Source organism: Amblyraja radiata, chromosome 32, assembly GCF_010909765.2.
Source record: "Amblyraja radiata isolate CabotCenter1 chromosome 32, sAmbRad1.1.pri, whole genome shotgun sequence".
In the NCBI taxonomy this organism is placed as follows: domain Eukaryota; kingdom Metazoa; phylum Chordata; class Chondrichthyes; order Rajiformes; family Rajidae; genus Amblyraja; species Amblyraja radiata.
Genome location: NC_045987.1, coordinates 8,253,589 through 8,279,309, shown reverse-complemented (window position 1 = coordinate 8,279,309; position 25,721 = coordinate 8,253,589). Strand labels below are relative to the sequence as shown.

Sequence of the window (25,721 nt, the reverse complement as noted above, 5' to 3'; positions counted from 1 at the left end):
TAAACTTTCCTCCATGGTATTTATCAGGGAGTCTCACTTCATGGATTCACGGATTAGAGGAAAGAATATTATTGACTATAAATCACTTGAGGTAGTAAAAAGTTTTATATCAAACTCATCTTTTTTAAATGAGGATATAGAGATTTTAAGAAACAATTAAGATAGACACAAAAAGCTGGAGTAACCCAGCGGGACAGGCAGCATCTCTGGAGAGAAGGAATGGGTGACGATTCGGGTTGAGACCCTTCTTCAGACTGAAGAAGGGTCTTGACCCAAAACATCACCCATTCTTTCTCTCCAGAGATGCTGCCTGTCCCGCTGAGTTACTCCAGCATTTTGTGTCTGTCCCCCTGTGACCACATAGGTTTCTTCTGGGTGCACCACTTTCCACTTTATCCTTCGTGAATGTTCTAAAGTTTCAGAGACTTTATACAGTTGGGGGTCATAGTATAATTGGGAATCTATTAATGCTTTTTAATACAACATACTGCTCTACACAAATTTCATAGTCATATTGGTTGGGCTGGTTATTTTTACCAATACTGAACACCCCAGTCTACGAGACACACAAGTCGAAAAACCACAAATATGCCTGAAATACATTGAAATGCCAACATGTCAGAAATGCACAGGAAATCCTCAGCCAGTTTTTGAACCTCCTCATTCTGTCAATAAGCTTCCGTCAGGCCAGGGGAGGGGGGGGGGAGAGGGGGGGGGGGGGGGGTAGTAAGGAAGAAATGATGAAGTTAGAGAGAAAGAAAGCACAACGGCAAAATAACAATTAGATATTATTTACTTTTGCCAAGATTTTCCATTGTGCTTCCTCCCTTTCTCAACTCTTTTGGTGACTGAGCCTGGCGGGGTGGAATATGTGGGTGAGTTACCGGATGAGACAACACAGAATAAGGCCACTTTTCCCTTTGTGACTCTGCTGCTTCTTTGAAACAGCTTTACATATACAATATAGAAGAGGGCAGGCTGTCCACTCCTCAAATCTGTTCTACTTTTCAATAAGGTCACAGCCACATTTTTACCTTGCCACATTGCCTTGAATCCACTCAGAGCACGATGGTGCAGCTGCAGAGTTGCTTCCTTACAGCGCCAGAGACCCGGGTTCGATCCTGACTAGAGGTGCTGTCTGCACAGAGTTTGCATGTTGTCCCTATGACTGTATAGGTTTTTTCCATGTGTTCCGGTTTCCTCCCACACCCCAAAGACGTACAGATTTGTTTGGTACAATTGTAAATTGTTCCTAGTGTTAGTGTATGGGATCATTGCTGGTTGGCATGGACTCAGTGGGCTAAAGGGCCTGTTTCTACACTGTATCTCTAAACTCTAAACCATGTCTCCTCAACCCTTATGGATAGAACATTTTGAACGGACATTACCCACTGAGTGAAGATGTTTTTCCTCATCTCTTTCTTGAATGACAGGCTCCTGGTTCTGTTCACCCTGGTCAGGGGAAACATAAATCAGACATTTATTTTATAAGGTCCTGTTCTTCATTCTTCAAACTATAGAAAACCTACATCCACTTTACTTAATTTCTCCTCATCTGACATTCTGCTAATCGATGTAATGGACCTATGTTACTCCCATTCTATTGCATCAGCGAGATCAGACCTGTATACAATATACTAGGTGTAACTTCACTAGGACTGTATGTAATTGCCATAAGGCTCCTTTGCTCCTGCATGCAAATCCTTACGCTATAAAGGTCGTTACTATTTGCCTTCCTAATGTCGCTGTGTAGCTACATATTAACTTTAACTTATCTATGTCCCTCTTAATACCAACACCTTTTAATCGCTCATAACTTAAAAGATCCTCTATTCCTATTTATTTTTACCATTAATTTAATAACCTCTTGTGTGGCACCTTGTTAAAGGCTTCTGGAAGTACACCACACTGACAAGTTCACAATTAACTATTACTAGTTACAACGTCAACAAATCCTATTAGATTTGTCATAAAATGATTCCCTTTCCTTTGGCTCCACCTGGTCCTATTATTATTTTCGAGTCATTTCATGACTTCATTAATAGTAGCATTTTTGTATTAACCAATGAGCAGCTAGCTGGTCTGTTTCTATTTATTTATCTGTTTACCTTGTCCACCTTTCTTAAGCGGTGGGATTAAATTTGCGACCTTCCAATCTATGGGAACCATTCTCAAGCCAATGGAGCTGTAGGAAGTGATAACCAGTACATCATCATCATCATCTCTGTAGACAATCCCTCAAAATCAAGGATGACTTGGTTCTACTCCAGTTCTGGTGGGATCTAATGTGATCTAAGGCTGATGTGGGAACACAGCCTCCTTTATAGATGGGGCAATGAGTTTCTAACAGGACAAACCTACCAATGTCATTTTTATCTTATCTTTTTTTTTACCTTAATTTTATCCTTATGATATCATTGTACCGTTGACCCTGTGTTAACCTACATATGACAGATAAAACGGAACTGAACTGAACAAGTGGGAAGTTTGTGAGGTGGTGTGGTCCACCTTCATTCCTGACACGTGGACCTCGGTGCTTCTCAACTCCTCTTTCTTTTGTAATTTAGTTGACATTTGTTTTCAAGGAGGCTGTGAGAACACCTTTGAACCTTTCCCACTGTCCACTTTTTAATCTCTTCCAGAGATAGAGATCGGAATCAAGTGCTTGTTTCTGGAGTCTGATATTGAGCTTGCAAATGAAATAGCCCGCTCAATGGAGCCAACTGAATTTTACTTGGATACTTGCAACCCCTCAAGAATCTGAAGAAGGGTCTCGACCCAAAACGTCACCTATTCCCTTTTTCCAGAGATGCTGCCTGACCCGCTTTATGTGCCTATTTACGACCCCTCACTTGTCAGTATTTGGACCAGGGGTGTTGTCACCTTTCTGATGGGTTTTGATAAGTAAATGTTCTCCGCGCTTTTGTCAGAAGGACCCTGTTGGAGTTCGCTTTCCCTACTTGTTTCATGCCAATTGTGCTTAGCCAGAGGGTTGCCGGAGGAGATCAGTTTGTCTCCCTCTTGGATGCTGATCAAGGTCAAAGCAGAAATTTTGCTTGGCCTCTTGACAACGTGCTGTTAAAAAGAACATCATACTTCAGTTTATTCTACTGATTACTTTAAATCAAATCCAAAGTGACATTTCTGCTGTTGGAAACAGTTTCTTCTTATTTACTTTGTTAAAACCCTTTCATAGTTTAATCCCCCCACCCCCTTAACTACCTGTGCTCAAAGGAAAACAAGCCAAGCTTCTCTGTTCTCTCTATAATCCCTCGCCAGTGGCAACTTGGCGCAGCTGGTAGAGCTGCTGCCTCACAGTGCCAGAGACCCGAGTTCGATCCTGACCACGGATGATGTCCCTTTTCTTTCTGTGACTGCATGGGTTTCTTGCAGGTGCTCCGGTTTCTCCCCACATCCCCCCAAAATATGCAGGTTTATATGTCAATTGGCCTCTGTAAATTGTGCGGGGGGAGGATGCAAAAGTGGGAAAACAGAACCAAAGTGATCGATGGTCGGCTTGGACTCAGTGGCCAAATAGCCTGTTTCTAAGCCACTCAATTCAATCAATGAAACCGAAGATGCATATCGCTGAATCCATTCATATAAACCTACTCACACCTTTTGTTAGTGTATCAAGACTTGGAAGTGACCTGTCGAGGGATGGTTGGGAAGGAGTGGGAGAGATTGTTCGCAGTTAATGGATGGACACTTGGGGTGAATGATTTGAATGTCCTTCATCAGGTTTGGAAAATGCAATTTATGATCTTGAAAACATTTTTTCCATTCTTTTCTCCCCTCCCCTCCCCTCCCCTCCCCAGTGCTCTACAGTTCACAATGCCGAAATCATTCCTGGTGAAAAGCAGAAAAACTGGCTCTTTTAACCAGCCTCGATACAACGATGATAAAGTATCAAGCAAACTGGAGCCGGTGTTGACACCTCCTGTTGGTGAGTTTCAAAAGCCAAGAGCTTCACAGCCCAATTAAAGCAATAGCTCAACAAATAGAAATACAATCAACAATAAATCAAAAAATTAATAATCAGTAATACTCAGTGACTAGACCCTGTTTCCTGTAAGCCATGGGGAATACGAGGTGTTATCGCATGTTTCTTGTCATGATGGGGTGAGGAATGTGGGAGATGGATTTCATGAACTGATTATGACATCTCAGTACTTTTCCTCCTGTCTTCCAATTTCTCTTCTTCATCATCATGATTTTTTCTTTCTCTCACCGCACTCCTTTTCTGGTCTCTCTGAAAGCCCCTTGTTTCACCTTGGTTTAACTGCCCCATTACTCAGAAATCCTTCTGGAACAAATCTTAGTTATTATAAATGGAAAACTTAAGATGAAGCGGAATAAGTGTTATTAGAATTTTATAAAATAAGATCGGAAGGACTTTATAGATTGTGAGTACTGAACCTGGAAAAGAAATGGTGATCTTACACAGGTGTGGTTCAATGGTTTCATTGAATGGTTCAAGTGTTTTTTTAAATATAATTTATGATGCTTTTATAAGTGATATTACTAAGATTTTATATGTACTTTATGATATGTTTTAATATGCAATGCATTTGTATGTAATGTTGTCCCTTGTCTGGACCTCGAGTCCGTAATAAAGTTTATTATAATTAATGGACTAATGGACATAAATAAACACAGTTTGTGTTTACTGGAATATGGAAGATTAAAGAATGATTTGATTGAGAATTTTCTGATTTTTAAATGGACACAAGAATAAACCTTTTTCCTTGTAGGCAACAAAGGACACAACCTTAACATCTGAGCCTTACTCTGAAGTTTAAATACTCGGGAACATGCAAAGGGTGATAGCAATATGAAATACTCTTCCACAAATACAGATTTTAAGATTGTGTCCGTTTTATTCTTGTGCCATTGCTAGCAGAATTGTGAAATTGGACAAATCTGGTCATTTCTGTGTAATTAACGCGAAAAAGGCTCGTTTGGCTACCAGCAATGGAAGACACATTGCTTTTTTAAAAAAAAATTCTTTGAACACTTTTCAATTAATTCTTGAAGTTGATGGAAAATGTCAAGAGGTTTATTTGACCGACTGTCCAAAAAATATCCAGTCGTGTTTTGGAAGGCGGGAAAATTGCCAGAATTGACATTTCGGGTGACCTATGACAGGAGAGGGTGGGAGGGTTAAAGGAGATCAGATGACAACACTCGCAGGTAGAGTCTGAGTTCAGGAAGGCAGTTAGTTCTATGTGGAGGGTGCACTGAAGAGAGACTTGGAAGCTAGGAGACCATATTCCAGCCAAAAATCATAGGTGAAAGGGAAGAAGAAACTGCCGAAATAAATGCTCAACCAGCCAAGAATCAAGTGTTTACATGTAAACCCCGACCAGATTGTTATTAATCTCTTCAATAGGAGAAGGGTTTTGGCAGACAGTTGGGTTTGTGTTGCTAATAGTAAACAGAGAGATCATTATCCTTTCGTGACCAGTACCTGTGACAATGTTTTCATGAGGGGGGGGGGACGAGTCTGAAAACTGTAATCCCAACTGCAGCCAGGGGGGTAGTGAGATTTGCATAACCCGGGCAGTGAAGGAGGCTCCACTCTGTTATATAAACAAACAAGAAGAACAGTCCGCCACAGGCAAGTGATCGCTGGCTCGCCCGGGAAAGGTGCTTGCGATAGTGCGAGAACACTTCTGATTCCACTTCACAATTCTGTCCCAGAGAAGTGGGTTGAGCTTCCCCGGATTGCCATATTGAATTACATATTATAGAGTATAGGGGGGTTTATCACTTCTGAAACTTTTTTGATGTCAAAGGAATCAAGAAAAAACACAAATAATGCCTTAGTTGATGAAATGCAGTGAGCAAACGGCCAGTGTTTGCCAAGCACTCTGGCTGCTGTTGTCCCTTCAGCTCTCGCTTCTATCTACCATCATTTCTCCTCACTTTTGGAAATCTGAAGTAGGCTAAATGTCTCTCACGTTTATCCCAATTTCCATAATTATTTACAGCGCAAAAATTGACAATTTTGGTGGGTTTTAACGGGCCAGCTACGCTGAAAACAATGGTCAGTGCCTACCTGCAGTACATCGCGTGTAATCCATTTGGAGTAGCGTAGCAACAGTACGGGTCATGGGTCGTGACGCGACTGCCGTGAAACCTCCCTATATATAAGCACGTACGATAATATAATATACTATTATATACTATAATATATATATTATAAATATAAGTATATATATATAATATTGTAGCGGCGTCTTCTCAGACCACTAAAATATATTACTATATACATACTTATTTATTAACAATATATAAACAAAAAATATATATTCACAAATATATATATCAAATAATTATATTATATTATATATAACATAATTTGAGATTATATATCCTGAATATATAGTCAGGATATATTAATATCCCGAAGTTTGTTGTGTGCAGTTCATGGGACAAATACATCAGTGGCCCGATCCAATACATCTCCAATGTTCTCCAGAGATGCTGCCTGACCCGCTGAGTTACTCCAACACTTTTTGCTTTTTTGTGTGCAATAAACAGCATCTGCAGTTCCCTGTTTCTACTTTTAAACCACCTAAAGTCATGCAGCACAGAACTTGACCTTTCGGCCCACTGCATGCATGCTAGCCCTCAAATACCTCCCTACATGAATTCCATTTGCCTGCACTGGGGCCACACTTCCAACTGCTCATTGAAATACCTATTAATTGTTGTGAATATTCCTGCCTCCACCTGCCTCTTGGGTGCTCCAGATTTCAACCACTCTCTGGGTGTAAATATTATTCTTTAAATCCCATCTAAATCACTGAACTCAGTTTAAAACTTTAGTCTCAGGTTTAGGCTTATTATTGTCGCATCTGTCGAGTGAAAGTGAAAAGCTTTCCTTTGCATGCTATCCAATCAGAATCAGGTCATAATACAATCAAGACAAACTTTAATACAATGGTAGAGCAAAGGGGAAGATACAGAGTGCAGAATGTAGTTCTCAGCATTGTAGCGCAACAGTTCCATACACAAAATCCAGTGTCCGCTATGGGATAGATGTGAATCGGACAGTACTCTAACTTATGGAAGGATGATGAATGGTGGGATTGTTTGACCTGCAGGAATATTGAAGAGAATATAATTAGAAAACTTAGAAATGGTGCTGTATTTACAAGTAGAAAAGAGAATTAGAGTAAAGCAAGTGTATCGGATGAAAATAGATCCTCTGGGAAGAGTGCACAAAGAGGGAGTAAATGAAGATCCTGTTCCATCTAAAAGCATCCTAATGCCCCTGTCCCACTTAGGAAACCTGAACGGAAACCTCTGGAGACTTTGCGCCCCACCCAAGGTTTCCGTGTGGTTCCCGGAGGTTGTAGGTGGTTGCCGGAGTTTGCAGGTAGTGGAAGCAGGTCGGGAGACTGACAAAAACCTCTGGGAACCGCACTGAAACCTTGGGTGGGGCGCAAAGTCTCCAGAGGTTTCCGTTCAGGTTTCCTAAGTGGGACAGGGGCATTAGGCTCTGTTCTGAAGAAGAGATAGATTGTTTTTCCTGTGTTTTCACTAATGTTATCCCTTAACCAATAACATCATCATTATATTGCTGATATCCTACATGGATGAAATATTTGATTGGTTATAACATGTCCCGAGTCATTTTGAGAACATGGAAAATATTATATAAACTTAATATATTTCTCCATTTTGCAACTAAATCGTCATGTCCTTAGCATAAGTCTATGCAAATCTATTCACAATCTCTCCCAGAGAAGATCATGAATACAATGAGGAGGAAGTTGTACAGAACTTGAACAGAATCCAACTGGAATAACTAGATTTTATTCTGTTTGCTGCACTTCAGCACAGATACGTTTGTTTTGGAGAGAGTGCAGCACAGATTCACCAGATTTAAACAGGGGATTAAAGAGCTTGATGATGAGAACATGCCTTGCCTTTATTTGTATTAGGAAGGTAGGATTGATTTAATTAGGATGTTTAAAATTATAAAATATTTTGTGATAGATTTGAATAAATAGTTTCCTTTGGTACGAGGGCATGTTGTTAGTCTTGGCAGGATTAATTGGTCATGGTTTCCTGATTTAATGGGGAGAATATGAGAAAAACGACTATGATCCCTTTGCGGCAACTCCTCTGGAATATTGTCTGAAGATAAACTCAGAGGTGAAGTCCAGATGCCCAAACAGCTGGGCGTCCACCATGTTAGCTGATAGGTATCTCAGCGTAAAGGTCTCCACAAGGTGTTTATACACCGGTTTCAATGGTTCAATGGTATTTTATTGTCACATGCATTTAAATACAGTGACATTCCTTGTTTGCATACAGTTCAGTAATATCTTACTGAACATAAGTGCAAATATACCTAAGCACAAAATTGCAACGTTTGTAGTGGAAGAATAATAGATTACACTGAGGCAATGCACAAAGAGTCCCCATGTTTCCGTTGCCATCTTGTATCCTTCAAGTTTCAAAGTTCTTTAAAATATAGAGTCTTATCTTGGAGCAGAGACGAGAGCAACACCACAGTCACATTCATTGCACCTGTCCACCCTGAAGATAGACACAAAATGCTGGGGTAACTCAGCGGGTAAGGCAGAATCTCTGCAGATGTACAATCAGTGCTATTTTAGTGACTATCTGCACGTGGTGTTGTGCCTGAGGTCCAAAAAGTTAAAAACTAAAATTTCACATTTTTTAAATGACAAAAAGATTACTAATGCTTAAAAAATAAATATTATTAATTAAATGAGGTGGTCGGGCCCTTAAAGAGCTTAAGCAATTTACAAGACGATGAACTGCCATAGACCACCAACAGCAAGGGACAAAATTCGAACCGGCACATTTTTCGTCGACAAATTAGCATTGGATACAATGAATATCTTGCTAGTAGCCGCATCACAGGTGCTTAGACAACAGACAACACACAAAAATTAATTATGCATAATTATGCATAGTTTACACATGAATTCTGCAAGACAATGAAAAGAATAAAAAGCTGTCCAAAAAGAAAGACATTAGTGCAAAAACGCAATTAGAGAAAAAATGTCCATGGTAGTGCCAGAGGTGGTCCGTAGGTTTCTGCTGTTGAGGTAGGATTAGGATTGTACGGGATGATTCAAGAACCTGTTGTTGAAGGAAATATCTGTTCCTGAACCTGGTGCTGTTGGGCTTAAGGCTTATGTGCCTCTTGCCTGATGATTACATGATGATCAAAACGAACACCCGCCCATACTCCACTCTGTCCATTTATACTCTGTCTTCCCACAGCCTTCTCCAAAGAAAGAGATCAAGTCAAGTCAAGTTTATTCGTCACATACACATACGAGATGTGCAGTGAAATGAAAAGTGGCAATGCTCGTGGACTTTGTGCAAAAAACAAACAAACAAACAGACAGAATGGAACAGAATCACATATTCTTTTACATATTACATATTGTGGGAGGAAGGAAAAAGGCAAAAGGAAAAAAAACACAGCAATTTTAAAAAAACAGTAGAATGGTACAGAAAAATTAGTCCCTGGTGAGGCCAGACCGATGCTTATAAAGGTTCAGCATAATGGCTATATACTCTGTGACTTCTATTGTTACAGCCAGAACTGTGCACACCTTATTAACCATTTTCTCCCACCTGTCAAACATTTATCTACACATATCCTTGGTTCCCTTTGCTCTTGCACTCCTTTTCGAACGGCATCTTTATTCTATATTCTATGTTCCCATTCTTCCCAACAAAATCCACCACTTCCCACCACTCATATTTCTCTTTGTCAGTCATACATCTGCCTATTCCACTGGCTTGATTATAGGATGAGAGGGAATCTTACAGAAACATACACAATTCTTAAGGTATATTGGACAGGCTAGATGTAAGAAAAATGTTCCCAATGTTGGGGAAGTCCAGAACCAGGGGTCACAGTTTAAGAATAAGGGGTAGGCCATTTAGGACTGAGATGAGGAAAAACCTTTTCACCCGGAGAGTTGTGAATCTGTGGAATTCTCTGCCACAGAAGGCAGTGCAGGCCAATTCACTGGATGTTTTCAAGAGAGAGTTAGATATAGTTCTTAGGTTCCTACAGAATCAAGGGATAGGGGAAGAAAGCAGGAACAGGGTACTGATTTTGGATGATCAGTCATGATCATATTGAATGGTGGTGCTGGCTCGAAGGGCCAAATGACCTACTCCTGCACATATTTTCTATGTTTCTATGTTTCTATATTGTACTGCAGTCTATCACTATATTGGCAAGTGTTGTGTTACCTGCAAATTAGCTGCAATGATTCTTTTCCTTATAATACTTTAAATATACTTCCTTGGTCAGGACATCGTGACTCTATAGATGCCACTTAGAAATGCATTCTCCTTTCCTTCCCCAACATAACTAGACAATAAGAAACAAGATCCTGTGACGTTTCTTTGTGCTAATATTAAAATCTTGTGTATTTTTTAAACATAATATCAAAAGCTGCAGCATTGAGCGGTTCAACCAAGGTACCGGATTCAAATCAGTTGTATTCAAATCTGACCTGTTGACTTGTTGAATGGAAGGTGGAGGGTAACAGGCATTATTCGCAAACCACTTACATTGTTGGAGTGACTTCACACAAGGAAAGGCCTTTAGCTGAATTAAAATTGGCCCAGTTTCCTTACAAAGAGAGCTGAGGTGAGATTAGGTTTAGTTTAGAGTTATAGCGCAGAAACAGGCCCTTCGGCCCATCGAGTCCGTGCCGACCAGTGATCCCTGCACACTAACGCTATCCTACACACACTAGGGACTATTTACAATTATATCACGCCAATTAACCTACAAACCTGTACGTCTTTGCAGTGTGGGAGGAAACTGGAGCACCCAGAGAAAACCCAAGTGGTCACAGGGAGAACGTACAAACTCCATGCAGACAGCACCTGTGGTCAGGATCAAAACATGGTCTCTGGTGCTGTGATGGCAGCAGCTCTAGGGCTGCGCTGCCGTGCCGAGTCAGAGTTAATATCGGTGTGAATATATTATTCTTCCGTGTAAGATGTCAGAAATCTGATGAGCTTTCATTGCTTCTCTGTAGATTTACCCATATGGTCTCCAGTAGAAAACACGGGCCCCTCCACTGGGCCGAATATCCATGACCGTGAACATGAGCAAGAAGACACTCCATGGGAGAATGGCGGAGACTATCAGAGAGGGTCCTTGAGCCTGACTAAAGCCGCTACATACGACATCCCTCCAGGTACCAAGATCTTATGCATAGAACCGGCACATCAGCTCACCCTAAAAAGGCTTGGTAGGGTATAGAAATGTTCACTTGCATACTTGATTATCACAAGACCCACTTTACAAACAAATCTTATGAGCAAGGAAAGGCTTGCATGTTATGGTGCCTTTCATTATCTAAGAATACCCCAGGAATTTTTTTTAAATCAAGTATTTTTAAAGCAGAAAATATAACAGTGATTTGTACACAGCAATTCCCATGGATCCTGATATTTGACCAAATCACTGATATTGGTAGCCACAGCACGATAGTTGACTGGCCCCATTTCTTTTCAATTTAGTGCCATGGGGTTCTTTAGAATCTGCCAGAGATGACAGAAGTCACACCTGAAAGAAAGAATCTCCAACTGTGGGGCACGTCCACCGTGGAGAGTTGCCAATTGCAGTTAGATGTAGATCTATCTGATAGATCGGATGACTGCTATAGACCGCCATGTGACAGTCAGTCAGCATTGGGTGGGTCTTCCTGCAGTTGTATATCTTTCTACAGAGTAACTGTCAGTATCTTAATGTTGAAATAGAGAAAATGGGACAATATTGCAAATTTGTCCCCTTAAGTCATGAACGGACGTGCATATTCATGGTAAGTTCAGACTGAGTTGTTGAACTACCAGCGTTCGTTTCAAATCGTAAATGCAGTAAAACAATAATCTGCTATCCCATTGATCATGGCATTTGGCTTATTGGGTGATGTTTCCCACACTCCCGTTAACTCACTTGGGTCCCATATCCTGCACTCCCATTAAATACACTGGGGCCTGGTTCCCGTGATCTCTTTAAACTCTCTTGGTTCTGTGGAAAAGTTATTAGACTGTCATGTAACATCTAACAAATATGAATTAGAAGTTGGGTATTAACAGGAACAGCATCCATAGGGCCGGACAATCTGTCAGGCAGGCTTCATCAAAGCGTTGAGCATGATGGATTAGTTGAAATTTCACTGTATGTTGAATTTGTAGACTTATCGTTGATTATTTTGATTGAACAACCAACCATTATTTCATAAGTTATAGGAGCAGAATTAGGCCATTCGGCCCATTAAGATGACTCCACCATTCAATCATGGCTGATCTATCTTTCCCTCTCAACCCCATACTCCTGTCTTCTCCCCATAACTTCTGACACCTGTATATAGAATAGGTTTGAATGACATACACTTCAGTTTATTGACACTTGTATCGAGGTACAGTGAAAAGCTTGTGTTGCGGGCTATCCTGTCAGCAGAAAGACGATAACAGATTATTTATGTCTTCCTTAGTGAAGACGGAACCAAAGTAGTTATTCAATTGGTCCGCCATATCCTTGTTCCCCATGATCAACAGGTGAGTTGATCATGGGGAACAAGGATATGGCGGACCAATTGAATAACTACTTTGGTTCCGTCTTCACTAAGGAAGACATAAATAATCTGCCGGAAATAGCAGGGGACCGCGGGTCAAAGGAGTTGGAGGAATTGAGTGAAATCCAGGTTAGCCGGGAAGTGGTGTTGGGTAAATTAAATGGATTAAAGGCCGATAAATCCCCAGGGCCAGATAGGCTGCATCCCAGAGTACTTAAGGAAGTAGCTCCAGAAATAGTGGATGCATTAGTAATAATCTTTCAAAACTCTTTAGATTCTGGAGTAGTTCCTGAGGATTGGCGGGTAGCAAACGTAACCCCACTTTTTAAGAAGGGAGGGAGAGAGAAAACGGGGAATTACAGACCAGTTAGTCTAACATCGGTAGTGGGGAAACTGCTAGAGTCAGTTATTAAAGATGGGATAGCAGCACATTTGGAAAGTGGTGAAATCATTGGACAAAGTCAGCATGGATTTACAAAAGGTAAATCATGTCTGACGAATCTTATAGAATTTTTCGAGGATGTAACTAGTAGCGTGGATAGGGGAGAACCAGTGAATGTGGTGTATCTGGACTTCCAGAAGGCTTTTGACAAGGTCCCACATAAGAGATTAGTTTACAAACTTAAAGCACACGGCATTGGGGGTTCAGTATTGATGTGGATAGAGAACTGGCTGGCAAACAGTAAGCAAAGAGTAGGAGTAAACGGGTCCTTTTCACAATGGCAGGCAGTGACTAGTGGGGTACCGCAAGGCTCAGTGCTGGGACCCCAGCTATTTACAATATATATTAATGATCTGGATGAGGGAATTGAAGGCAATATCTCCAAGTTTGCGGATGACACTAAGCTGGGGGGCAGTGTTAGCTGTGAGGAGGATGCTAGGAGACTGCAAGGTGACTTGGATAGGCTGGGTGAGTGGGCAAATGTTTGGCAGATGCAGTATAATGTGGATAAATGTGAGGTTATCCATTTTGGTGGCAAAAACAGGAAAGCAGACTATTATCTAAATGGTGGCCGACTAGGAAAAGGGGAGATGCAGCGAGACCTGGGTGTCATGGTACACCAGTCATTGAAAGTGGGCATGCAGGTGCAGCAGGCAGTGAAGAAAGCGAATGGTATGTTAGCTTTCATAGCAAAAGGATTTGAGTATAGGAGCAGGGAGGTTCTACTGCAGTTGTACAGGGTCTTGGTGAGACCACACCTGGAGTATTGCTACAGTGCAGAGAAGGTTCACCAGACTGATTCCTGGGATGTCAGGACTGTCTTATGAAGAAAGACTGGATAGACTTGGTTTATACTCTCTAGAATTTAGGAGATTGAGAGGGGATCTTATAGAAACTTACAAAATTCTTAAGGGGTTGGACAGGCTAGATGCAGGAAGATTGCTCCCGATGTTGGGGAAGTCCAGGACAAGGGGTCACAGCTTAAGGATAAGGGGGAAATCCTTTAAAACCGAGATGAGAAGAACTTTTTTCACACAGAGAGTGGTGAATCTCTGGAACTCCCTGCCACAGAGGGTAGTCGAGGCCAGTTCATTGGCTATATTTAAGAGGGAGTTAGATGTGGCCCTTGTGGCTAAGGGGATCAGAGGGTATGGAGAGAAGGCAGGTACGGGATCCTGAGTTGGATGATCAGCCATGATCATATTGAATGGCGGTGCAGGCTCGAAGGGCCGAATGGCCTACTCCTGCACCTAATTTCTATGTTTCTATGTTTCTATGATACATGATTACAATCGAGCCATTTACAGAATGTGAGTTTGAATTAATACTGAACAGCGGTTTTAACATTATGAAAATATCTCACTGGAGTTTTATCAAGCAAAGTTGAACAACAAGGCGTGCAAAGCCACATATTAAGGATTGCTGAAGTGCATCTTTTAAGGGACATAAAGAAGGAAAGAGGTAGAGAGGGAGTTTAGTTGGGGTAGGGGAAAGGCATGGTGAAATTCCAACGCATATGGTTTAGCAGCTAAATGTTGGCCTGCAAATGGTACAGTGATTGAAGTCAAGGGTAAACAAGAGGACATCCTGATGTTTTGGAGCTTAGTGGAAACAGCGACCAAAGCGGTGAATGGTATGTGAGTCTTGGTGCGAGTGAAGGTAAAACCAGCAGAGTTTTAGATTTAAGATAGACACAAAAAGCTGGAGCAACTCAGCGGGACAGGCAGCATCTCTGGAGAGACCCTTGTTCTCGACCCGAAACATCACCCATTCCTTCTCTCCAGAGATGCCGCCTGTCCCGCTGAGTTACTCCAGATTTTTGTGTCTTTCTTCTGTTTAAACCAGCATCTGCACTTCCTTCCTACACATTGAGTTTTAGATGTAGGGGAGGGAATGTGGAAGCTGTGAGATCACCCAGCTTTGAGCTGGGAAAGATGCATCAAGATTCATAAATTAGCTGAGATTTGAGGGAGAGAGTCTGAAATTTGTTGTGGTAGAAAGAAAAATGAATTTCACTGCAATCACTGTTCTGTGGATCTCATGTCAAGGCTCTTCAACTGGATACATTCCTGGATATTTCATTGTATCCGTTTGAAGGGGAACAGAGGTATAGATTCAAGATTCAAGATTCAAGAGAGTTTATTGTCATGTGTCCCAGATAGGACAATGAAATCTTGCTTTGCTTCAGCACAACAGAATATAGTAGGCATGAATACAGAACAGATCAGTGTGTCCATATACCATTATATAAATATATACACACATGAATAAATAAACAGATAAGGTGCAAATAAACAGATAATGGTCTATTAATGTTCAGAGTTTTGTTTCATTTGAGTTTAATAGCCTGATGGCTGTGGGGAAGTAGCTATTCCTGAACTTGGACATTGCAGTCTTCAGGCTCCAGTACCTTCTACCTGAAGTTAGCGGGGAGATGAGTGTGTGGCCAGGATGGTGTGGGTCCTTGATGCTGCTGCCAGCCTTTTTGAGGTAGCGACTGCGATAGATCTCCTCGATGGTAGGGAGGTCAGAGCCGATGATGGACTGGGCAGTGTTTACTACTTTTTGTAGTCTTTTCCGCTCCTGGGCGCTCAAGTTGCCGAACCAAGCCATGATGCAACCGGTCAGCATGCTCTCTACTGTGCACCTGTAGAAGTTAGAGAGAGTCCTCCATGACATACCGACTCTCCTTAATCTTCTCAGGAAGTAGAGGCGCTGATGTGCTTTCTTTATAATTGCATCAGTGTTCTCGGTCCAGGAGAGATCTTCAGAAATATGCACGCCCAGGAATTTGAAGCTCTTGACCCTCTCTACCATCGACCCGTTGATATAAACGGGGCTGTGGGTCCCCATCCTACCCCTTCCAAAGTCCACAATCAGTTCCTTGGTTTTGCTGATGTTGAGGGCCAGGTTATTGTTCAGTAGCGGGTAGTTAGAATATAGAACATAGAACAGTAGAGCACGGGAACAGGCCCGTCGGCCCACATTATCCATGCCAAACATGATAACCGCTCAAACTAATTAACACTCCCTGCACATGATCTATTCCCTGCATATCATGTGCTTAGCTAAAAATCTTTAAAACACCACTATCATATCTACTTCCACCAACACCTCTGGCAGCACATTCCAGGCACCTGACATCGTCTGTGTTAAAAGTTTTGCCCCATGCACTCCTTTTAGACCTTGCCCCTCTCATCTTAAAGCTCTGCTCTCTTAACTTTGAGTTTGGAAGGTACAGCGGGTCAGGTAGCATCTCTGGAGAAAAAGAATAGGTGACGTTTCGGGTCGAGACACTTCTTCAGTCAGTTTAGTTTAGTTTATAGATACAGTGGGGACACAAGCCCTTTGGCCCATCGAGTCTGCCAACCAGCGATCACCTGTACACTAGTTCTATTTTACTCTCTAGGGACAATTTACAGAAGCCAATTAACCTTTAAACCTGCACATGTTTGGAATGTAGGAGGAAACCAGAGCACCTGGAGTAAACCCACGTGGTCACAGGGAGAACATAACAACTCCGCACAGACAGCACCCGTAGTCAGGATTGAACCTGGGTCACTGGGCGCTGTAAAGCAGCAACTCTACCGCTGTGCCACCGTGCCGCTGCAGATGGACTTTGGTGGAAATATGAAATGAAAAATTGTGCACGTAATTTTCAGTTGTGTTTCTTTCTGTTGCAGGGTCAGGAACCCTTCTCTCGAGATCTTCTGGCAATAAAGAATGTTTGCTGACCTCCGCCCACAAGCCAGGCTTTCCTTGGGGCCCGTTCCACAACATATACGACTTCTGCCATCTCTCCCCCAGCTTCCAGTCCTCTCTCTTGGTCAACACAGGTGGTCTGTACAGGACCCCTGTTTCAAGGCCACTGGAGATCGACCAGCCCATTGACTACAGCACACATTACGCCTCAGGATCAAATGCTTACCACTGCATAAAGTGTAATAAGGTAATTGCTGTAGATGCTCAGTAGAATTGGGGTTTGCAGTGTGATGGGGCTGTGGAGATAGTTGGCCGCCTTCAGTCAAATTGTAGCTTTCTTGTTGTCTTTTCTGAAGGTTGTGGGTTCAAGTCGCACAAACACCTCTCAAATCCAAATCAGATTTCCTTTCATAGTGGGATTGTTTAGAGGACCCAATTCCCAATGAGATGGACTACACTGATCTCCTGACAGTAGAATATGAAATTAATTTCATGTTAAGTTAAGGACGGCACGGTGGAGCAGCGATAGAGTTGCTGCCTTACAGCGCTTGCAGCACCAGAGACCCAGATTCGATCCCGACTACCGGTGCTGTCTGTAGGGAGTTTGTACGTTCTCCCCGTGACCTTGTGTTTTTTCTCCGAGATCTTCGGTTTCCTCCCATGCTCCAAAGACGTACAGGTTTGTAGGTTAATTAGCTTGGGTTTGTATACTTGATATAGGTGTAAAAATTGTCCCTAGTGTGTGTAGGCTTGTGTTAATGTGCGGGGATTGCTCGTCAGTGCGGACTCGGTGGGCTGAAGGGCCTGTTTCCGCGCTGTATCTCTAAAACCTGTGTTAATAGAGAGATGCCATTTTGTTGCCGAAACTCTCTCCCTCTTACTTTAAAGTAAGTTTAAAAGCTTTACTTGGGACTCATTCCAGAACATGTATGACTTCTGACATCCTGACCCTCTTAGTCATTATCATGATGCTATTTGTAGTATCTTATTGTGTGCAAATTAGCTTTCTTATTTATTTTATAACAACAGTTAATACATTCTGGGAAAGGACATTTTTTTAACTGTAAATCACTTGAGATAGTGAAAGGTTCTATATCGAACTCATCTTTTTTAAGAGAGGATTGAGATTTTAAGAAAATATTATGTCATTGTTATGTGGGAGATAGACACAAAAAGCTGGAGTAACTCAGCGGGTCAGGCAGCATCTCTGGAGAAAACGAATAGGTGATATTTCGGAACAAGACCCTTAACGTCACCTATTCCTTTTCTCCAGAGATGCTGCCTGACCCGCTGAGTTACTCCAGCTTTTTGTGTCTATCTTCAGTGTAAACCAGCATCTACAATTCCTTCCTACACATCTGTTGGAGACCAGTTGAAGCCCCCTTTGGGAGCCATGACCTGTAGAATGTGGGGACATTCAAAGGTCAGTGTGGTCTATCTCATTGAGAGCAAAAACACAAAGTGCTGGAGTAACTCAACGGGTCCGGCAGCATCAGTGGAGGGAATAGGCAGCGATGTTTCTGATTGAGATCCTTCTTCAGCCTGTTCTGTCCTATTGGGAGTGAAACACAAAGTGCTAGCATAACTCAGCGGGTCAGCCAACATCTAGAGGAAATGGACAATCATCTTGATTTGGTGCCCTTTTACAGACCTGAGCTGAAACATTGCCTATTCATTCCCTTCAGAGATGCTGCCTGACCCGCCGAGTCACTCCATCACTTTGTGTTTCACTCAAGATTCCAGTACCTGCAGTTCCCTGTGACTTCATCTCGTTGAAAAATCCCATTATGAAAATTAATTTGTTTAGGATTTGAAGTGTAAATAAGAAACTGAATTGGAATGAGGAAGAGAACGGGATTTGGAGTAAGAACAGGAATGAGAACGTGAATTAGAATAAAAATGAAACCAGTAGCGGGAATTAGAATAGGGTGCTGTCTGTGTGGAGTTTGTACGTTCTCACTGTGACCACAAGGGATTCCTCCAGGTGCCCTGGTTACCTCCCACTTCCCAAAGATGTGCGGGTTTGCAGCTCGATTGTCCTCTGTAAATTGTCCCTAGTGTACAGGGAGTGGGTGAGAAGTGGGATAGCGTGGAACTAGTGTAAACAGGTGATTGAGAGTCAGCGTGGGCCTGTTTCCATGCTGTATCTCTAAACTAAACTAAGAATGAACAAAAAGCCTTCTGCTTCCCGGGTGAGAAGCCTCACATGTGTGACATGGAATGTGAAATAAAAATAGAGAGATCCTTCTTTCAGTGGGGAAGCCTCATGTGGCCCTTGCACTGATAATGGTCTTCTGCCAGCAGGTCTTCTCCACGCCCCACGGCCTGGAGGTCCACGTCAGGAGGTCTCACAGTGGCATACGACCCTTCGCCTGTGACCTGTGTGGGAAAACATTTGGCCATGCCGTAAGCCTGGAGCAACACCTGAACATCCATTCACAGGTATTCCAACCCTTTCCAATCTTTCTCATGTTATCAACGTGGCACTTTGATGTCATGAACCCATTAAGTGGTGGGGGGGCGGGGTGTGCTGTGTTCAGGAGCATCTTCAGGAGAGGAGTTGTCCCCATCCCTCAGTGAGAGTTCTTTCACGAGGATCAAAGCTGTACCTCAATTAGAGTCAGCAAACCCAGGAAAGAAAGACTGTAAGATTCAGTGGCACGTTGAGGAGAGGAAGGGCTCCACCCATAAAGTGGACCAGGGGTGGGGAACCTGTGGCCTTAAGGCCACATGCGGCCTTCCAGGCCATTAAGTGCGGCCTTTTGAATGAATCCAAATTTTGTAGAACAAATCTTTTTATTTTTCTTAATATGTTTTTGTTCGTCTTTTATTATTTTTATTTTAATCTTAAAATGACGTATTTAAAATACCAAAGCGTAAAAGAAAATTCAACTAAATAATCCTATGTCGAATTGAAGTTTCTTGGATGCGGCCTTATTAGATTACAGCTAACTTAATGCGGCATCCCAACATGAAAAGGTTCCCCACCCCTGGTCTAGACCAGAGAGGAGGGGACCAGTGAGATTCAGCACCCCCAGGGTAGGGCAGAACCCAGTGATAGGGAGACACAAGGATCCAGTTAATGCTGGAACCTTGAGCAAAGCACAAAGTGCTGGAGGAACTCAGCAGGTCAGCCAGCATCTGTAGTGAGAATGGCTTTGAGTTTAGTTTATTGTCACGTGTACCGAGGTACAGTGAAAAGTTTTCGTTGCATGCTAACCAGTCAGCGGAAAGTCCGTACATGATTACAATCGAGCCATTCACAATGTACAGATTCATGATGAAGGCAATAACGTGAATAACATCTAGTGCAAGATAAAGCCAGTAAAGTCTGATCAAAGATTGCCCGAGGGTCTCCAATGAGGTGGATAATAGTTCAGGACTGCTCCCTGGTTCTCTCTAGGATAGGCGACATTTGGGCTGGGACTCTTCAGACTCTAGTGAGTGGGAACCTGTACCCCAGAGGAATTTCAGGATCAGAGATGACCTGTATCCCAGTGAGTGGAGTCTTCGGGAGAGGAGTCAAACACTAGGAAAACCGTAAGCTTGTAAATTCCACCAAGTAGTGTGATTTTGTTTTGAGGAACATGCAATTGAATTTCAGAAGAGGTTGCAGAAACGTGCTCGGTCTTTAAACACCATACTGTTTATCCTGGCACATCTGGGTCTGGTGCATCCTGAACAGCTGCACACACCAACTATAGTGAAGAGTTACACACTCGAAACAGATAGGCATTGCCATGAGGATCAGTTTGGAATACCATGCACTTGTATTTACAGGCGTGGGCTTTGGTTTAGTTCGCCATTTCAGTGAGAATGAATTTCTTGCCAAAAACTGTGAACTTGAAGCTGTCCAACGAGGAATGCCGACGTTCACTTGTACGCGTTGCCCGGATGTGCAATTTTAAGTTTCAGCTTCATTTCCGCACATAGTCACCAGATGCCCCAAACACCGGCCACCGAATGGTGAACGAGGTCTGATTGACCTGGACGATAACATGTTGGCCTGGCTCGCCTCAGCGGAGCTGCAGGTCTAAGAGACATACGACAGACAGAAGAAGAAGCTTCATGCTTTCTTTTTTTTTTTTTTACAGGAGAGGATCTTTGAATGTAAAATGTGTGGGAAAACCTTCAAGCGATCGTCCACACTGTCCACCCACCTGCTGATTCACTCCGACACCCGGCCTTATCCCTGTCAGTATTGCGGAAAACGATTCCACCAGAAGTCAGACATGAAGAAGCACACTTACATTCACACAGGTACGGTGAAACCAGTGTACATTCACTCACTCAGGTAGAGCACACCTACACTCACATAGAAACATAGAAACATAGAAAATAGGTGCAGGAGTAGGCCATTCGGCCCTTCGAGCCTGCACCGCCATTCAATATGATCATGGCTGATCATCCAACTCAGTATCCTGTACCTGCCTTCTCTCCATACCCCCTGATCCCTTTAGCCACAAGGGCCACATCTAACTCCCTCTTAAATATAGCCAATGAACTGGCCTCAACTACCCTCTGTGGCAGAGAGTTCCAGAGATTCACCACACTCTGTGTGAAAAATGTTTTTCTCATCTCGGTCCTAAAGGATTTCCCCTTTATCCTTAAACTGTGACCCCTTGTCCTGGACTTCCCCAATATCGGGAACAATCTTCCTGCATCTAGCCTGTCCAACCCCTTAAGAATTTTGTACGTTTCTATAAGATCACACAGGTACAGTACCTGTGTTCCCACACACATAGTCAGGAATATCACATTGGTATGGAGAATCACATCTACATTGATCCAGATACAATGGGAAACGCCTACATTTACACAGGTATGCATAAATATTTAGGCAGGTGCAGTGGAGAATACCTTGTTGACACAGTAATACACCAATCCTCTCGCAGGCACTAAGGATCAAACTGAGATTCATTCACATTCATCTTCATGCAGGTACTTGGATGGACAGGTACACATGTATGTGCAGGAAGGAACTACAGATGCTGATTAACACTGACATCAAGGCACAAAAAGCTGGAGTAACTCCGCGGGTCAGGCAGCATCTCTGGAGACAAGGAATAGGGGACATTTCGGGTCGACACCCACCTTCAGACCCGAAACATCACCTATTCCTTTTCTCCAGAGATGCTGCTTGACCCGCTGAGTTACTACAGTGTTTTTGGTCTATCTTCGAGGTTCACATGTATGTTCCCCCACAAACAAATCACACTCACATGAGCACAGTGGAGTATGCCTTTGTTCACACAGTAACATGGTTACAATCACACAGGTAAGAAACACTCTTATATTCACACAAGGATGGTGGAATTCATCTATATTCAAGCTGAACCACACTACCTTCACTACGTTTATGAAATTATGAAGGGGAATGGCACTTTTCATATAGGTGCAGTGATTTTGACACAAGAACACTCCTACACCCATGCAGTTAGACACAAAATGCTGGAGTAACTCAGCGGGACAGACAGCATCTCTGGAGAGAAGGAATGGGTGACATTTTGAGTCGAGACCCTTCTTCAGACTGAGAGTTGGGGTAGGGGGAAACTAGAGATATGGAAGGGTAAGTTGTGAAAGTGACTGATCAAAGCTGACGACGATTAAAGGAAAAGTAGAATGGTTCATTGTTGGCTGAGGGGAAGTTGACAACGAAGCATACAAACAGTAAAATGAATCAGGAGGACGTTGAAACTAGTCGGAAAATTAGGGTGGGGGACGGATGGGTAGAGAGAGAGAGAGGGAAAGCAAGGGTTACGATGTTAGAGAAATTAATATTCATAAACTCAGGTAGGTACAGTGGATCATTGACATTTACGGAGGCATTAAGTTGAAAATGTCGTTGCCACAGGGACACATCTATACCCACCCAGTAACAGAACTACATTCACACGATGACTGTGGGACACACATACATTCTCAAGGAGATAACAAAATATAAAATGACATCAGTTTGCTTAAAGTGGGATTTGGGCAGAAACAGCTGTCCCACCGAATAATAACAAGGGCGAATTTAATAGAACCAAATGTTGGAACCAATGTAGGACACAATGTGCTGGAGTATCTCAGCAGGTCAGGCAGCATCTCTGGATAACGTGGATAGGTGACGATTCAGGTCAGGACCCTTCAGAATGCATATCTGTAGTTTTATGCATGCTCTCCAGAGATGCTGCCTGACCTGCTGAGTTTCTCCGTAACTTTGTGTCATTTTGTGTATTAACCATCAGCTGCAGTTCTTTGTTTCTACCTTTGAAACCACTGTTGAGTTTTATATTCAACACAAGGGACTGAGGGGGAATTTCTGCAACTCAGTGACAGAAGGAGGAAGGTAGATTGTAAACAGTCTTGTTTTAAGGTTCAGGCAGAGCGTTTGTTTCATTTTTCAAGCCTATTCCACTAATAAGATCACGGTTGATCTGACTGCAGCCTCAACTGTGCTTGTGGCAATCATTCGCCCCTTACATATCAATATTGATGAAGAGCGTTCTAAACACTCATGACCATCTGAGAGAGAAAATAATGATTTGAAACCACCACCTTTGTATCAAAGTGTGAGAAGATTCTATTTCTGAGCTGCAGCTGAGAATCTGACCTTGGATACTGTCCATGTGGACTTTGCAGGTTATTCCCGTGACCACGTAGGTTTCCTGAGATGCTCCAGTTTCCTCCCACATCACAAAAATGCGTGGGTTGCAGGTTAATTGGCCTCTTGTTAATTGCCCCTAGCATGTTGGGAGTGGATGAGAAGGTGAGATAACATAGAACTAGTGCGAACGGGTGATGAATGGGCGGCATGGACTCGGTGGGCCGAAGGGCCTGTTTCCCTGTTGCAACTTAAACTAAACTAAATGTGGTGTTATGAAATTTATGGACAATATTACTTAATCACAATAACATTCAATAGTCAGAAGTCATTTCAGAAAGGCTTCCTTCCTGCGGCTGTAATAATACTCCCGCTTGCTCCCCATCCTAATGTTACTACCCATGGCGGTTCTTATAACTCTAAAGCAGAGATTGCAGGTTCAATTCCTCTACTGGAGATTTAAATTCTAAGTTGATATTTCCATGTAATACTGGTGGGATGTTGATTGACTAGCTTCAAAACGCACTTTGTTGGATGTAAAGTACTTTGGATGTTGTTGAAAATTGCTACCTAAAATGCAGGTCTTACTTTCCATGGCTACCTTTTAGGAAGACATTAACTTACTCCTTGTTTGGCTTGCCTAGGGTAGATTAAAAAAGATTCTGTGATGTTATTTCAAAGATAAAGGGAAGCGTTCTCTCTGTAGCATCATCGAACGTCTTATTCCTTAAACCAACATAATAAAACGATTGGAGATACCAAGAACTGCAGACGCTGGAATCATGAGCAAGATATCAATTGGTGAACAAACTCATCGGGTTAGGCAACATGGGTAGAGGGAATGGACAGGCAACGTTTCAGGTGGGGACATGATCTGTCCATTCCCTCCATAAATGCTGCCAGACCTGGTGAGTTACTCCAGCATTTTGTGTTTTGCTTAATAAAACAACTCATCCAGTCATTATCACATTGCAAAGACCTTTGATTAGTACGGCTGTCAGAGGTTATAGGGAGAAGGCAGGAGAATGGGGTGAGGAGGGAGAGATAGACCAGCCAGATTGAATGGCGGAGTAGACTTGATGGGCTGAATGGTCTAATTCTGCTCCTATCACCTATGATCTTATGACCATTTACCCGAAATGTTAATTTGCTTTCCATCCCCATTGATGCTGCCAGATTCACTGAGTAATTTCAGCATTCTCATTTTTTAAAATCATATTGGTAGTGGCAGAAGATTGCTGTGAGTTAAATAATACCGCATTTTTGAAAATGACCACTGCATTTTTGATACTAACGCCAAGAACAAGTCAGTTCACTAATGTCCTGAAGTGCGAGCAGACATTTTGAAGTGCAAGTTTGTTCTCCCATTAACTTCTGCCTTTTGCTCTGCTTTGTGTTTCAGGTGAGAAGCCTCACAAGTGTCAGGTGTGTGGGAAAGCGTTCAGCCAGAGCTCCAACCTCATCACCCACAGCCGCAAACACAGTGGCTTCAAACCCTTTGGTTGCGAGCTGTGTGTCAAGGGCTTCCAACGCAAAGTGGATCTCCGCCGTCACTGCGAGACTCAGCACGGCTTGAAGTGTTAGGACTCGGGCGCAAGGAACTGCAGATGCTGGAATCTTGAGTAAAAACACAATGTGTTAGGGGTACTCAGTGGATTATGCCCCTGTCCCACTTAGGAAACCTGAATGGAAACCTCTGGAGACTTTGCTCCCCACCCAAGGTTTCCGTGCGGTTCCCAGAGGTTCCCGGAGGTTTTCGTCAGTCTCCCTACCTGCTTCCACTACCGGCAACCACCTGCAACCTCCGGGAACCGCATGGAAACCTTGGGTGGGGCGCAAAGTTTCCAGAGGTTTCCGTCCAGGTTTCCTAGGCAGCGACCATGGAGGAAATGGGCGCGTGATAACACCCATCTATTCCCTCCACAGACGCTGACTGATCCGCTGAGTTACTCCAGCACTTAGTATTTCGTTGAAGTGTTGGAAGCCTCTCTTGGAAGTGCAGGGTGAGGGGTAGGAGACTGGGAGTGCAGAGGGGGAACATGACAACAAGTGACCATCAACAGCCAGAATGAACGAGCCCCTGCCCACCCCCTCCCCTCCTCCCTCTCCCATTCACTTGCTGTGCACAGAAGAAAAAGACTGGCTGGAAGGTGGGGAGATTCAACTGGCTCCATGCACCCAAGCAAAGCCCAATCCCTATCGGTTTGGTTTTTCCTCAGTTGTCCTCTCAGCTGTTTTCCCGATACTTTGAAATAATTTTGCTGTAATGTCTTTTATTCTGTTCCATCATTGACCCACAGATTGTCCATTGCTTCAAAACTCTCCAACCCTTTCTCATTCCTCCTCCCTATCTGTTTTACTTCTTTCAACCCTGGAAATATTG

The 25,721-nt window shown here is 42.8% G+C and overlaps 1 protein-coding gene across 1 annotated transcript in view; it reads left to right on the top strand.

Annotated features, from left to right (window-relative positions):
- Nucleotides 1-25,101, top strand: part of gfi1b (growth factor independent 1B transcriptional repressor) — a 30,012-nt gene extending 4,911 nt beyond the window's left edge. Inside the window, exons 2-7 of the mRNA XM_033048933.1 lie at nt 3,819-3,946; nt 11,064-11,225; nt 16,734-16,999; nt 19,057-19,194; nt 20,847-21,012; nt 24,741-25,101. Coding sequence (XP_032904824.1) covers nt 3,835-3,946; nt 11,064-11,225; nt 16,734-16,999; nt 19,057-19,194; nt 20,847-21,012; nt 24,741-24,922 — 1,026 coding nt within the window. The 5' untranslated portion in view covers nt 3,819-3,834 and the 3' untranslated portion in view covers nt 24,923-25,101. The remainder of the gene's footprint in view (nt 1-3,818; nt 3,947-11,063; nt 11,226-16,733; nt 17,000-19,056; nt 19,195-20,846; nt 21,013-24,740) is intronic.
- Nucleotides 25,102-25,721: the final 620 nt, after the last annotated feature.